The 13,480-nt window shown below is 44.1% G+C and overlaps 1 protein-coding gene across 1 annotated transcript in view; it reads right to left on the reverse strand.

The window, feature by feature from the left end:
- Nucleotides 1–315: 315 nt before the first annotated feature.
- Nucleotides 316–13,480, reverse strand: part of KIAA1549 (KIAA1549 ortholog) — a 121,695-nt gene continuing 108,530 nt past the window's right edge. The window contains exons 15-21 of the mRNA XM_066633492.1: nucleotides 12,872–13,095; nucleotides 11,689–11,833; nucleotides 9,938–10,246; nucleotides 9,141–9,193; nucleotides 6,486–6,631; nucleotides 4,492–4,646; nucleotides 316–647 (exon numbers count right to left, since the gene is read on the reverse strand). Of these exons, the coding sequence (XP_066489589.1) occupies nucleotides 393–647; nucleotides 4,492–4,646; nucleotides 6,486–6,631; nucleotides 9,141–9,193; nucleotides 9,938–10,246; nucleotides 11,689–11,833; nucleotides 12,872–13,095 (1,287 nt within the window). The 3' untranslated portion in view covers nucleotides 316–392. The remainder of the gene's footprint in view (nucleotides 648–4,491; nucleotides 4,647–6,485; nucleotides 6,632–9,140; nucleotides 9,194–9,937; nucleotides 10,247–11,688; nucleotides 11,834–12,871; nucleotides 13,096–13,480) is intronic.

Here is a 13,480-nt window from a genome sequence, read left to right on the forward strand (position 1 = left end):
TTCGACAAACAAGGAGTCTCATGTGCAAGTGGATTATCCTCTTAGGGGAGAGGCATTGCCTACTTTGCAGTGCTCGGGTTTTGGACCAGAATTTTCAACTAACGGAACTCTTCCAGCCAAAAGCAGGATTATAAATGTAGTCTAAGATGCTACAAAGCAGGGTTAAAAGACACTTGTGTGTCAATGCCTCCCCCAGCTTTCCCTCACATTCTCACACTCACACACTCTCTTCTCTCTCTTGCTGTTGCTGAGTTCCTTTTCGGACATGTAATAATCTCGGTTATCATTCAGGCGTATTCCTCTGACGGGAAGAACAGGCTGTTGCTCCTTTCCCTCCGCGTTTTGCTTCCACAGGAAGCAGATACCTGTCAGATCTGCAACAATGGGGCAAATCAGCTGTGGAAGTTCTGCACCACTGTCTGTTTCTGAGAGAGCCGGAGAAGCTCCTCTCGGATTGCTTTGATGAGGGAGGCTGACGAGTGCCCTGGCTGGAGGTCTTCAGTGGAGCTGGTGTTGTAGCAGAGCCCGGGGCCCTGGTGGTTGCTGTGTGGCAGCTGAACAGGTGGTGCTGAGGGCTGACGGGCCGAAGTCCTCGGCATCTGGTATACTGGTGAGGAGGAATATTCTTGATGTCCAGGCGTATGCGTCTGGGGAAAGACACAGAGCATTAGTTTCTGCTTCAGTACAGGTGAGAAAGGAGAAGCAAACAAACAAATAAAAGAAGAAAGCAGCAAGTTTCTTTTGGATCTGAAATGTAAAATTAGAGGCTTAAAATGTCTATTTGGTGGAAAACACATGTGCACTGCTGAGTTGCTGCTGGAGTTTCAGGGATGCACTACAAGTTGCTTTTTAAAAAATTCTGGGTATTAATAGTGCTGGAGAAAGCACCATCCACTTTTATCAGAACACTGATACATGTAGTTTTTTCATATGTCTGAGACCAGAAAAAAACAACTGGCTGGGCTATTCACATATATCCTGTTATACAACTGACTACAGACACATTACATTAACACATGTTTGGACTATCTAAAAACAGCTATTAACTAAAGAGAGGTAAAGAGGGTTGAGTAAAGTCAGAAGGTAATAATATACTTTGAAATGCATGAAGGTGAGAAAAATGAAAATAGCCATATTGTTTTAAGTGCCATTAAATAAATACATTTGTCTGAATAAACAATACCTATATACTGATCCCCCAAATTCATATTTTGCACAATGATTGTGCCTGCTTCAACATCAAATCTAACAAGCCATACACCATAAGCTCTTGAAAGGAAAACACTCACATCTGCAGATTGATACCAAAAAGAGCAAAATGCAAGCACATTGGATAAAATTAGCTGCAGGAAGAGAGAACCAACAAGGGGCTGCAAAGCAACACTGAGCCAACAATGTTAACAATGGCAGCGGCATACAGAAGAGACAGATTCAGGAAATTCTGATGACAGAGAAAAACAAGCACTGAGAAGGGCGTTCTAGCAAGAACCAGCAGCTCACAGATGGATATTCAGTGCTGTGTCTCAGTGCAGTAGTAGAGGATTCACACCTGGTCATGTTGAGGTAAGGGGCCAAAGTGCTCAAACAGGAACCCTGTGGATCAGGCATGGACTTCCTCAATTAATGCTCAGAGAAAACTACAGAAAATTCCAGGTGGCAACCCAGAGGGCCACTCTGGATGCAATGGTTGATGCAATGCTCCAAGATCCACTGCCTTCCTTGTGGATGGGCAGCTTGCTTTTGAGGGAGGTCACTAGGTACTTGTCTTGTGGCCTGCCTTGGCCAGCTATGATTTTACACAAGCATAAGAAAACTGTATTGGACATAGTATCATGCAGCCAAAGATGCTATTTTCTGAGGCCTCCACACCTTTCCTGAGGCTGTGGGCTTAGTGTGCCTTAGGCTGCTCCAGCTACTGAGATGTTGCATAGGGCTTCTCTCCTAATATACATATAATAACATCACAGGATTATCACAAAACACACTAAGGGAAGAGACGTCCCCCTTCCAACAGCCTCAGTTTGTTGTAACCGGGGGTCATTATGAGTTCTTTGCATGCCCCTTCCTTGCATAAGGACATTGTGATGTCTTGCACTGAAGTGGTAAGATCCACAGTAGATATGCCCAGTGTCACAATGCTCATTAGAAGTTGACCCCATGACCCCAAAATGGGGACAAACTGCCCATCCTTGGTTTAGGACAGTGTTATTCAAACTGGGGCATCACGACGAAGGTCCCCAGGATCGTGCTGCTTAGGGGGCTGCGGGGGCTTGGGTGCATTTACCCAAGCCTCCTGCAGCCACCCCGGGGTGCAGGGAGCCCAGCGCGACTTCTGGCAGGGCTCCCCACAGCAGCGAAAGTGGATGCAGAGCAATTGTGCTCCACTTCCACTTTAGCGGGGGCAGGGCGCGATTGCTCCACTTCCACTTTCCCTGCTGTGGGGAGCCCTGCCAGAAGTTGCGCCGGGCTCCCAGCACCCCAAGGAGACTGCAGGAGGCTTGGGTAAGTGCACCCAAGCCCCCGCAGCCCCCTAAGCAGCACGATCCTGGGGATTGCGCCGCCGCCTCCCCCCGCCCCCACTGCCCCCTCCCCCTGCAAAGACTTACTGGCTCTCAAACTCTCCCAGAGAGTTTGAGAACCACTGGTTTAGGATAATGTCTAATTAGCAGAAGCATTGAGCAATTTCAGTTCCTATGTCAGAATTATGTAGCAATGTTTATTTTGCTTATAAGCTATTTCTACAATAGATTGATTTCTGTTCCAGTCCTCTCAGTTGGGCCCATGGCTGCAGATCTTGCTGATCTTCAAAAAAACATTGCTTTTCCTCTTCAAAGAGTTGAAGGTGATTTGATAAAAACATCATTGCTCATGGTGGGCCCCTTGTGCAAGACAAACAGCCCAATCCTACCTAAACTCCCATGTGGCAATGCAGCAGTGCTTGTGTAGCTTCCACTGTAACCAGTGAGGCTGCTGGAGATCTTCTTGGGGTAAGGCAATGGTTTCAAAACTGGGGCATTGTGATGCCCAAGCCAGGGAAGCCCTGTCTCTGGCCCCTAAGGGGTGGGGCGATGGTGAAGGCAGTGATGCAATCATGCCACTGCCAGTGACAAAAGGGTTTTTTGTGTTGTTTTTTTTAAACTTACTCTGTGGCAGTGCTGGCCACAGGGTCTGGAGAGACTGTAGACCCTTTTGCAGGGTTCCCTGTGCCTGCAAACTGCTGTAAATAGTGAAAAAGGCCACTTCTGGTTTTTATCACAAAACTGCAAGTGGCCTTATTCACTATTTATAGTAGGCATGGAGAGTCCTGCAGAAGGATCTGCAGGCACCCTGGAACCTACAGAGGGCCAGCACTGCCACAGGCAAGTAAAAAAAATCTTTTGACCCCAGCAGCGGTGCTATTGTGGTGACTGCTTCGCTGCCTCCGCCCCTCCCCTGCAAACACAGCGGATCCCTAACTTCCAGAGATTTTGGGAACTGCTGGGTAGGCCCAAGCAGCCACAATCGTCCAACCCAAAATCTGTGCCAGTTCTATAGGTGATGCAAGTCCAAGTTGATTCGTGCAGATAGATCAGGCCTGGAAAGGCGGTTAGCATATAGTGTGTGCCAGCACAAGAAGGGTTTGGAGACAAAGAACATGTTCATGAGCATATAACATGATTGAGAAGTACCCATGTTTTTCCCAAGGGAAAAACATACTCACACACAAGAGAGTCTTTGCAACAACTCAAGCATGCACAGTTTCGTTTAAAAATCCATGTTCCAGAAGTAGCACCGTGCATGAATGGAACTGGCAGGTCAAAGTAAAGCAGCATCAACGTATTTTGAAAAACACACAGTTCATTGTTGGTATAGTGATGGGCACCTTCAGTTCCATATGCAGGAGACCAAGTTTCTTCAACGCTAGGAACAGACCAGGTCTGAGGAGAGGAAGGGGGAAGAATCGCTGGGGCTTGGTCTTCCAAGGGGCCCAGGCCATGACAAAATTATCCCATTCTGATAAAATGCTTTAATTTCGTTTCAATCTTGCCCATGCTAAGTTAAAACTGTCAGTTAAAAACTTGTTTTAAAAGTGTAGAAACAACTGGTTTGTAGGAAAATGTAGGAAGGGGGGCAATCAGGTATCTGGGGCCGCTGCCCTCAGCAACCCCAGAACTGACAATGCTCCACTGACATCAACCAGACAATCTGTGTTGCTTTTCTGGGGGTGGGAGGGGGATTGTGTTTTCTACCGATAATTGTCTCGGAAATGCAATTTCAGAGAAGCAGAACCCATGGGAAACAGAGGTTGAGAGCCAAGAATGAGAAAGGAAAGACAGAGAAACAGATTCAGAGAACGGGAATATGAAAGAGACAAAGCAGCAGCTAAGGTCAGAGGAGCAAGTAAAAATGCCTTGGGAAGGAACTCCCAAAACAGGAAGAGGTATGAAAAAAAATTCAAAGCGAATACAACACTGCTTCAGAAACTATTCAAAGATGAAGCACAGTACTCACTGCATCTCTCCTAGCATATTCATCGTCGCCACGATACGGGGGCCACCCTGGTTCCCCCGGCTGGCCATGCCCTGCTCTGCCTGAGGGGATCTCCACTTGTTGACCTCCGATCCTGCTAGCAATTCCCACCTGAGTGAGGTGTTGTATCTGAGAACCTTAAAAGCAAATATTGTGTTTTTTCATCTTTCCATGCAGCAACAGAAGTGTGAAGGGCAAATAAAACTGAGGGCAGGAGGAGGGGAGGGTAAAAATAACATGGAAGTATATGAGGAGTGTGCAGAAAAAAGGTAACTCTGGATAGTTTTAAAAAAGACTCCCAATGCAGGGACAAGGAAAGGATTTATCAGCATGCAGCACTGTTAGCATTTCAGCTACATCCTTTCACTGGAGGAGGATGTTCCCATGTGGTTCAAAATCAGAACTGCATTATTATATACACGCATTGAGGGCATAGAGGTGGGGAAGGGGAAGGATATAGAAGGGATAATGCTTCTGGCCCATTGACAATGTCTTAGCCATTATTGATGTGTAAATTAAAGAGCATCCATTGAGGTTTGCATGCCAGTGATTTGCCCCGAGTGGAAAAGAAAATATTTGCTTACAGTAGGACACTCAGCTACACAGTCATAGCAAGATCCCAACTTTGAGACAACAGCTTTCAAAGCAGGTTTTTATAAGAGTATAAGCAAACAGGATACAATCTCTTGGCTGTTTCTGCCACCTCTCTGTTGATGCGGAAAGGCGCTGATCTTAGCCAATCAGATTAGTACCTTGAAGATTGTCCTCGGGGCTGCTTCCAATGCAAATGTTGTACTGGGGTACAGAGTACAACACACACACATGCACGAAATGTTCTCACATGCATATATCACAGCTTTCTCTTTTAATTCACATGGAAATAATGAAAGGGAAATGACTGGACACCACTTTTCTGTATTTGGACGCATGCACACTTTTAAAAGGGTGAGAGCGTATTTATCGGTCTATGTACCTCTCAGAAATATGATGGTATGCATGCACTGTGCATTTCAGTATCAGAATTCCATGCTTCAATTGAGCCTGCAAAGCTGCCCCTGGCTGGGAAGCCAAATTAACACCTTTAACCTGACTGGCTTTTAGCAGATGACAGCACAGTTCCCGTTATTAATGGCAACAGCAGCAACAGCCGCATTCACCTTTCCTGTCCACCTCTTCATGCAATAAATCAAAAGTATTACCTGCAAAGGCATGTCAGAAATGAACTGCCACTGGGGCATTATGGGAATCTCTTGAGGGGAACTCGCATCATACTTTTTCCCATTTTCATGAGTTTTTTCAGTTTATGCAAAACAGGAAAGTCACATCTAAGCCCTATAATCCTGCCCTGAGGATCCTTAGATAATGCACCTGGTAATGCTTTCAGCACACTTTTACCTGCTGCAGTCAAGTCTCTGATGTGCCAGCCACTATCTCTGACTCCAGCTATTGATGGAGCAGTGTTAGGAAACCTTTTGGAAATATAGTTGCACACGGAATGCCTAAGGTTTGGAACTGAAGAATAAATGCTATGGATCCTAGTGTTTACTACTTCTATCTTCCTAAGATCTTTATAACAGGGCAATTGAACATCATACACACACACATTGTAATTGCACAGCTGAACTGGACCCACAATTAACAGTCATGGCTCATCCTCTTCTATGTGGTAGGGAGTCATTTTTCCTCCATCTCCCTGGCCCAATGCTTGGAGTTCTTTGTGCTGGGTGTCCTGCCATTAACTTTCATGGCAGACCCACCTGCACCTCTCAAATCTAGATCCAGCCTTCCTGCTTCTCCCAAGGTCTGTGCATGTAGGTTATGTGTGCTCATGGGTGGAATGGAATGGTTCTTATCTGGTTTATAAGCTTAGGGAGTATCTTAGCTGCTGCAGTGCCACAGCTGATTATAAGAAGCACTAAAATGTAGAAGATGGCCAGATTGTACAAAACAGAATTATAGCAGTGCACAGTAGCTACCTGCAGTGCTTCCAACCGGTCGTGGCCGTGCCACTGATGGCATTTCCTCTGGGTAGATGCCTCTGGCAGAATACTGAACATCTGATGGCTGCTGGTCTGAGTGCATTAATTCAACAGGCGGAAGAAAACCTGGACCCAAGTTTTGCCTGTGGGCAGAGCAACAATGGAAGTCGAAAACACAGTGACTGATCCATTTCCTGAGTAAACAGAACTGTGCACAAAAAAACATGCCATTTGCCACTTGCCTGCTTCCCACAGACAGTTCTCCCCCAAACCACTACACCACAAAATACTACATGTATAACCTCTGTAGTACGTACTGAACTATGTAAGCACAAAGCTGTGGATTTTTCATGTGTGGTATGTTCTTTATTTTAGTCTTACAGATCTGTTTAGCTCTATTTGATAGCTAGGAGAGAACGAGAGCTACAAATGGAGCCACGCATGAAGCCTCCATAGCACTGTCCTTCCTTATGGCAACCTCTTCTAGATTTAACACCCACTACAACTCCTTGAGACTAGAGGAAAGACAGCAAGCAAGCTCCATAGATGCTGAACTGGTGCTGGGGAGAGACTGTTAGCACAGCCAAACACTGGTTCCCAATAATTATTTGGAAACATTTAACAAAATGTTATTTAACATCACAACCTAGACAATACACAAAGAACCTGTGTTTGTTTTATAGGCAGACAGGGCGAGGATGTGTTCAACAGACATGATGTTCTATCAATTGTTTATACACAAGAAGCATGCAAATGGGGGGGGAATGAAACTGCCCCCTTGCCTACCTTACTCTGCTGCTTTTAAACAATTTCCTATCCCAGCACATCAGAAGTGAGCCGGGCAGAGAAAAGAATGCTTTAAGTATCCAAATATAGAGATGTAAGGGGGGGGGGAAGAGGGATTCCCTCTCCCGCCCCCCACACCTTTTAGAATAAAAAGTACAGCTGCAGGTTGTAACACACGCATGGTTGCCCTGAATGTCTAGTTTGGCCATCACTTTAATGACTGTTATAAAACACTGGTTTCCTTTCCTCTCTCCTGTGGTCCCTTCCACTTTCCATTGGAAACTTACAGCCCAATCTTGAGCTCCTGAGGCTACCGCTTTATCCAGCAGGCACCGGGAAGCAGCCAAAGGTCTCCTCGAGGGGAGGGGACTTTTCCTGGCAAAGCCTGAGGCTCCATAATGCGGCTTCTCAAGTCTGTGCCAACTAGCTGGCAGACTTGAGAAACTCCATGTCGGGCTTTCTGGTCCGACATGGAGTTCAGGATACAGCAGAGCAGAACCCTGACAATCCCATTCCCCTCCTGCCCCAGTTCCCTCCCTTCCTGCTGGCACTGGGCCCAGCAGCTGACTGGTGTGAGTGAGTTCCCTGCTTACTGGGTGCCGTAAATGTGCTTTAGGGCACATTTATGGGAATCGGCACTGGTGCTATGGCTCAGTGCTGGAGCTGGACCAGTTAAGATTGGGCCCTTAGTCTGCAACATATTTCTGTTATTTTAGAAGAACGCAAGTTAGCCAAACAATAAATAGTAACAAAAGGAAGAGCACAGTACATGCTGATACTAGTTCCTTTTCTGGGGGCTCTCTCACATGAGCAAAATCAACCACTTAGGAATAAAAGGAGGATATAATGGAGGAAAGAGTGTTTCTCAGACACTACTAGATCAATCAGGGTCACAATTCTCAATCAAATTCTCCTAATTCAAACATGTTTGCAAATAGAGAGGAAAAATATGAGCAGTACCTACAGCACCCAGGTTGGTTCCAGCCTATTGAAAGTCTTGATTACATTACTACAGAGTAAAAGAACAATCTGTTTTACCAAGAGCTGGCTATTTAAACCACTTGACTATGACATTAATAATAGTTCAGTGCCCCACTCCACTCATTTGCAAGGGGATTTCAGCTCAAGCTTCGCAAAAATAAATAGGGGTGAGAGCGTCGAGCAGGCCTTTTTTGGTTAATGACTTTATGGGCTTGCTCATTTTTTCACTTCAATGATGTGGAATTAATCTGTAACAAAAACTGCTTAAGCCAGAGATAGGTGACTCCTATAGGCTACACTGAGCTGTCTGATGGCAATGGGTTCTACAAGAAGTGTGGGTAGTGTTCTTTATTATTTTATTCCTGCATGTCACCTTTCGGTATCATTTTTGGCAAGGAAAAACAGCTTAGAATGCTTGACATAAATAAAATATATCATACTGCCTCTCACCACTTTCTCAGATACTAATTAGACATTACATGAGACAATGAACCATCACCACTCCATTGTTCTATCCCTCTCTTCCAGATAATGCCTAGTTGTAGAAAATGCATGATGCGATGTTATCACACTGTGCATTTCTCTGGCCCTGTTTCCCATTATAAACTGATGGGAGGGGTAGAGAAACAGACAGCATAATAACATCACAACACATGTACAAAAATGAGACATCCGCAAGAAGAGAATAGAGAGTAATGGCAACATCTCAGTTTCTTAAAATATCTAGCTAGGACCTTAGCTCTTAAAATTTGGCTGAAGATCAGAAGAAAAAAGGTAATTAGCAGCTGTGATAATCTCCCAATCTTATCTGCACACCCTACCATATTTGGCATAAAACAAGAATGAATGTTAGCAGGAAAACAAAACATAGCATCAAACACCTACCTCTGAAGAAGGCCTGGTGCTGATGGAGGTGTCATCCCAAATTCCATGTATCTCTGGAATAAGATTGTGCATCAGAATATAATTTAAAAGGAAATGTATTTATTTATTTATTTTTTAAACCCTCAGTGGCTAGTTTCTTAGAATTTTCGTTCTTGAGCAAAAAAGAAAGAATGCAAGATTAAATACAATTTACATACTGTAATGTGTGTAAAGTTAAATGGGGGTGAATCAGTTCATGAAAAAGCTTTCGGCTGTTTTATGAATTTTATTTGCACAAAGTTATATAAAATTGCACATTCACTCATGCTAACATGCAAGAGTTTTCTGACATCTTGTATATGATGTGCAGTTTGGGGGACTGCAACTTCTGGGGTTTACTTTAAAATAACATGCATTGTCCAGCCAGTGAATTACTCTGTATAGACAACATAAATGTAGCGCAGGGGTGTCAAAAATGAGGCCTGAGGGCCAGTTGCTGTCTCCAGAAGCAATTTATCTGGCTCCATAATAATTGGCCTCTCTCGTATCTTGAAACTATGAACAAAATTTGCACATTTTCTCTCCTGTCAGTTGCAGCTAATGAATTTCTGAGGGAAAACAAAGTGCTAATTTCTGGCCATCATCTGATTAATTGTGTCATTTCCTGCTTAGTGATGTCACTTCCGGCCATCATGAACAGCCCACTATATGAAACAAGTTTGACACTCCTGATTTAGACAGACTAGCAACCCACAGGCTCTGCAAGCTTTAAAACTGTACATTGGAGTCCCCAAATGACCACTGTTTGGACTGCTTACTGTGTGAGCTGGGCCATACGGTGATCCCCATTGGTTGTTTGGCGTTTCCCTTGCTGCCCGAACAGGAGTGCCATTTGCTGCCTGTCCTCCTGAGCCTCCGGAATGTGTGATGGCAACAGAACTAGCTGCTTGGCTACTGGGGGCCACCAGGGCAAAGGCATCATCCAGGAGAGAATGCATTGTCTGACGGGCCTCTTCAATTGATGGTTGAGGAGGGATATACTGAGCAGGGTGTGGGGGTAGACCAGAGTATTTCCCCAGATCAGTGGAAGAAGGTGTGTGGGGTTCAGCAGGAAGGTCAGGATCAGACTGTAAAGAGAACAGAAAGATGGTGGGGTAAGGAGGACCATTCTAAGCCAGTGTTTCTCAAACTGTGGGTCAGGACCCACTAGGTGGGTCGTGAGCCAATTTCAGGTGGGTCCCCATTCATTTCAATATTTTCTTTTTAATATATTAGACTGGCATGTGACTGCATTTGGGGAAATGTTACAGACCTGTACTTTTAACAAGCCACTAATTATATTCTATTAACAATGACAGTAAATGGGACTCACTCCTGGGTAACTGTGGGTAGGGTTGCAGCCTAGAATTGTTAAAAATTTTCCTTCCCGACGTCACTTCTGGTCATGACATCACTTCCGGTGGGTCCCAACAGATTCTCATTTTAAAAAGTGGGTCCCAGTGCTAAATGTGGGAGAACCGCTGCTCTAAGCATCAGCAAGGGCATAGCTCCCACTAAGACTGGCTTTGTTTGTTATGGTTATGTTGTCTCAAGAACCATATTTTGCACAAGGCTTATGTAGCTATTATGCATGAGAATCCCTAATAGCATCCTCTTCTCCCAATTATTATTATGAATTCTATCCAGTATACTGATTTTCAACAAAGGAGAGCTTTCAAAACAGCTTACATAGCAAAAAGAATAACATGATGGTTCCCTGGTCCAAGGGACTCACATGTTTTAAGAAAAGACACCAGCCAACAGCTAGCTACCAGGAAGGATGCTACAGTGAGATGAATAGAGACAGCTGATCTCCCCCTGTGAATATAAGGGAGTCACCACTTTAAAAGTTCCCTCTTTGCCCAATGCATAGAGGTCTGGCTGCATTTTCTAGAATGCACTAATGCGAGGGGCGTGAACATGAGAGGACAGATGCATCTCATTCAACAGCTGTAGTGTGTTTAATTTAGCACATGATACTGAACTTCAAAATCTCACAATGATTAACCTGAACCTGTGAACTTCCCACACAGAAGACGACGCTACGTAATTGAATTGATAATTAAGCTGAGGACTGATTCATATTATGCTTGAGTACTTCACCATTCCCCATTCTGCGTGCCCCCCCTTCCCCATAAATGAACTGCTGTTTGCTTGTAGGAGTGAAGTCACATGTTGGTTCCACCTCTGTCCAGACTACAGCTGAGTATGTCCTTCAATGCTTTTATAGGGTAGGCATTGCAAATCAGACCTTGGTGAAGAAAGGCATCTTCTGGAGTACCAAATTACATCTGTTTTACCAGGAAAAAATAGTTTCACACTAGGACTAAAAAAATCCTACTCAAAATTTTTATGGAAGACAGAGGAACAGTTTTATAGGCTCACTGTTTATAGCATCTTCATGCAGTGATCTGATTCAAGCCGCAAGTATCAGTGCTTCTTCAAAACCAAACACCTTCCCCACCCCATTCCTAATCCACAGCTTATCACAAAGGTAGCAAGGGCTGACTTCCAAAGGATCAGCACATACTATGTATGCAGAGTTGTTGACTCCTGGGGGCCTCTTGTAAGTCCCATCACTGTCGGTCGTGATTAACCTATCCTTGTCAGCATCCATTGGACTACCATTTATTTGATGCCTTCGACGTTGCTTTGGGGAACGTTTGGCCCGTGAACTATGAAGAAATAAAAAGTAAAACACTAAACATCTTGTTGCTTAATATGACCACCTGAACTGATATGACTATCTGAACTGAAACTGGACTTTCCGAGTCATTTTACACAGAAACCTTGCAAAATTTGAACCACATTATCTAACATTTTCACTATTAAAAAAGCCAGAATATAATAATCTGAGTGAGTCGAAATTGGGTGCACAGTAAACGCCATCATGAAACGGCTTCCTCAATTACTTGTGCCTTCTTGTCCTCTAGGCTCACAAGATGGCTTATTAAATAATAAAATATTAAAACAGCACCATAGCACAGTCCAAGACAAAAACCAACAAAAATCTAAGATAAAAATCTAAACACCTATACAAGACACAGCCACTGAAAGAACTGTGAATGAATTAAAATTATACTTTAAAGGCCCATGGAAAGGCCCATAAAATGGCCTTGATCTGTTTCCAGAAAACCAGCAGTGAGTTTGCTATATGTCCACAGCCTACTTAGGGCAGTCTATAATTGAAGTGCCATGACTGAAAAGGAAAGCTCAGTGCAAGCAAGGAAGACACCCAGTGCACAGTCCATCCAGAGATCTTTATTGCTGGGAAGCTTTTATAGCAGAAGTAATGCTCTGAGGTATACTGAATATGCTGTTCAGACAGCTACATTACAATGAGCCAAGTCATTGATCTATCTAGGTCAGTACTGACTACACTGGCAGTGGCTCTTCAGGGTTTTTGGTAGGGGTCTTTGCCAGTGCTGACTGGAGATGTAGGGGCAGAACCTGGGACCATCTGTATACAAGGCAAATGCTCTAACCACTGAGCAAAGGCTCCTTTTCTGAGAGATCCATTTTAAAAATATAACCAAACACATGAAATGCTATTATGCTTCAGAGTTCACTATCACAGGCCCTCAATTGAGTCCAATTCCTTTTATACATGGACTTTCTTAACACACATTATTTACAAATCACACAGGCGCAAGTTTGGCAAAGTCTGCATACAGAATTGGCTCCTTCTCCAATTTTCCCAGTGTTATTGTTACCTCTTCCGGGGTTCTATGAAAACAGTGGGCATATTGCCTCCAGGGTCCAAGATCTTGTCTATCTGCATCTGTGCCTTGCGGTACATTCTCTGCTGCTCTTTGGTATCAATGACAACCATATCATCCACTATTGGAAACTCGTAGTGCCCTTTGCGCTTGGCTCGAAGTCGGATCTTGTTGCGATGATGTTCAATTTCAGATTTATGCCGCAGAGCGGTTTGAATCTTTTAAAAAAGTGAGAAACACAAAATATACTGTGGAACAAGCAACTTTTCTCTGTCTGCGACAGAAACAGAGTGTGCAGAGCGGTAAAAACAACAGAAGAGACAAGATCGTCATACATCCCACCAACACCTCAATAACTCATTCAACAGCTTGTCATTCTCTTATGGACATTGCAGGTAGAAAAATTATTACACACAGCAAGATGGCGAACACAGGGAGCCATTAGGGAGAGCATGCAGAGGATGTTAATAAAAAACGCATGACAAGCAGCAAATTATACTTCCTGCAAATTGCTATAAGAACACAGCAGTAAGTAAGCTGTTGGGGATCCAGATTATCTGCTTATATGGTAAACAGCATGTGCATGAGCACACATGAATAGAT

This window comes from Tiliqua scincoides, chromosome 7 (assembly GCF_035046505.1).
Source record: "Tiliqua scincoides isolate rTilSci1 chromosome 7, rTilSci1.hap2, whole genome shotgun sequence".
Taxonomy (NCBI): Eukaryota; Metazoa; Chordata; class Lepidosauria; order Squamata; family Scincidae; genus Tiliqua; species Tiliqua scincoides.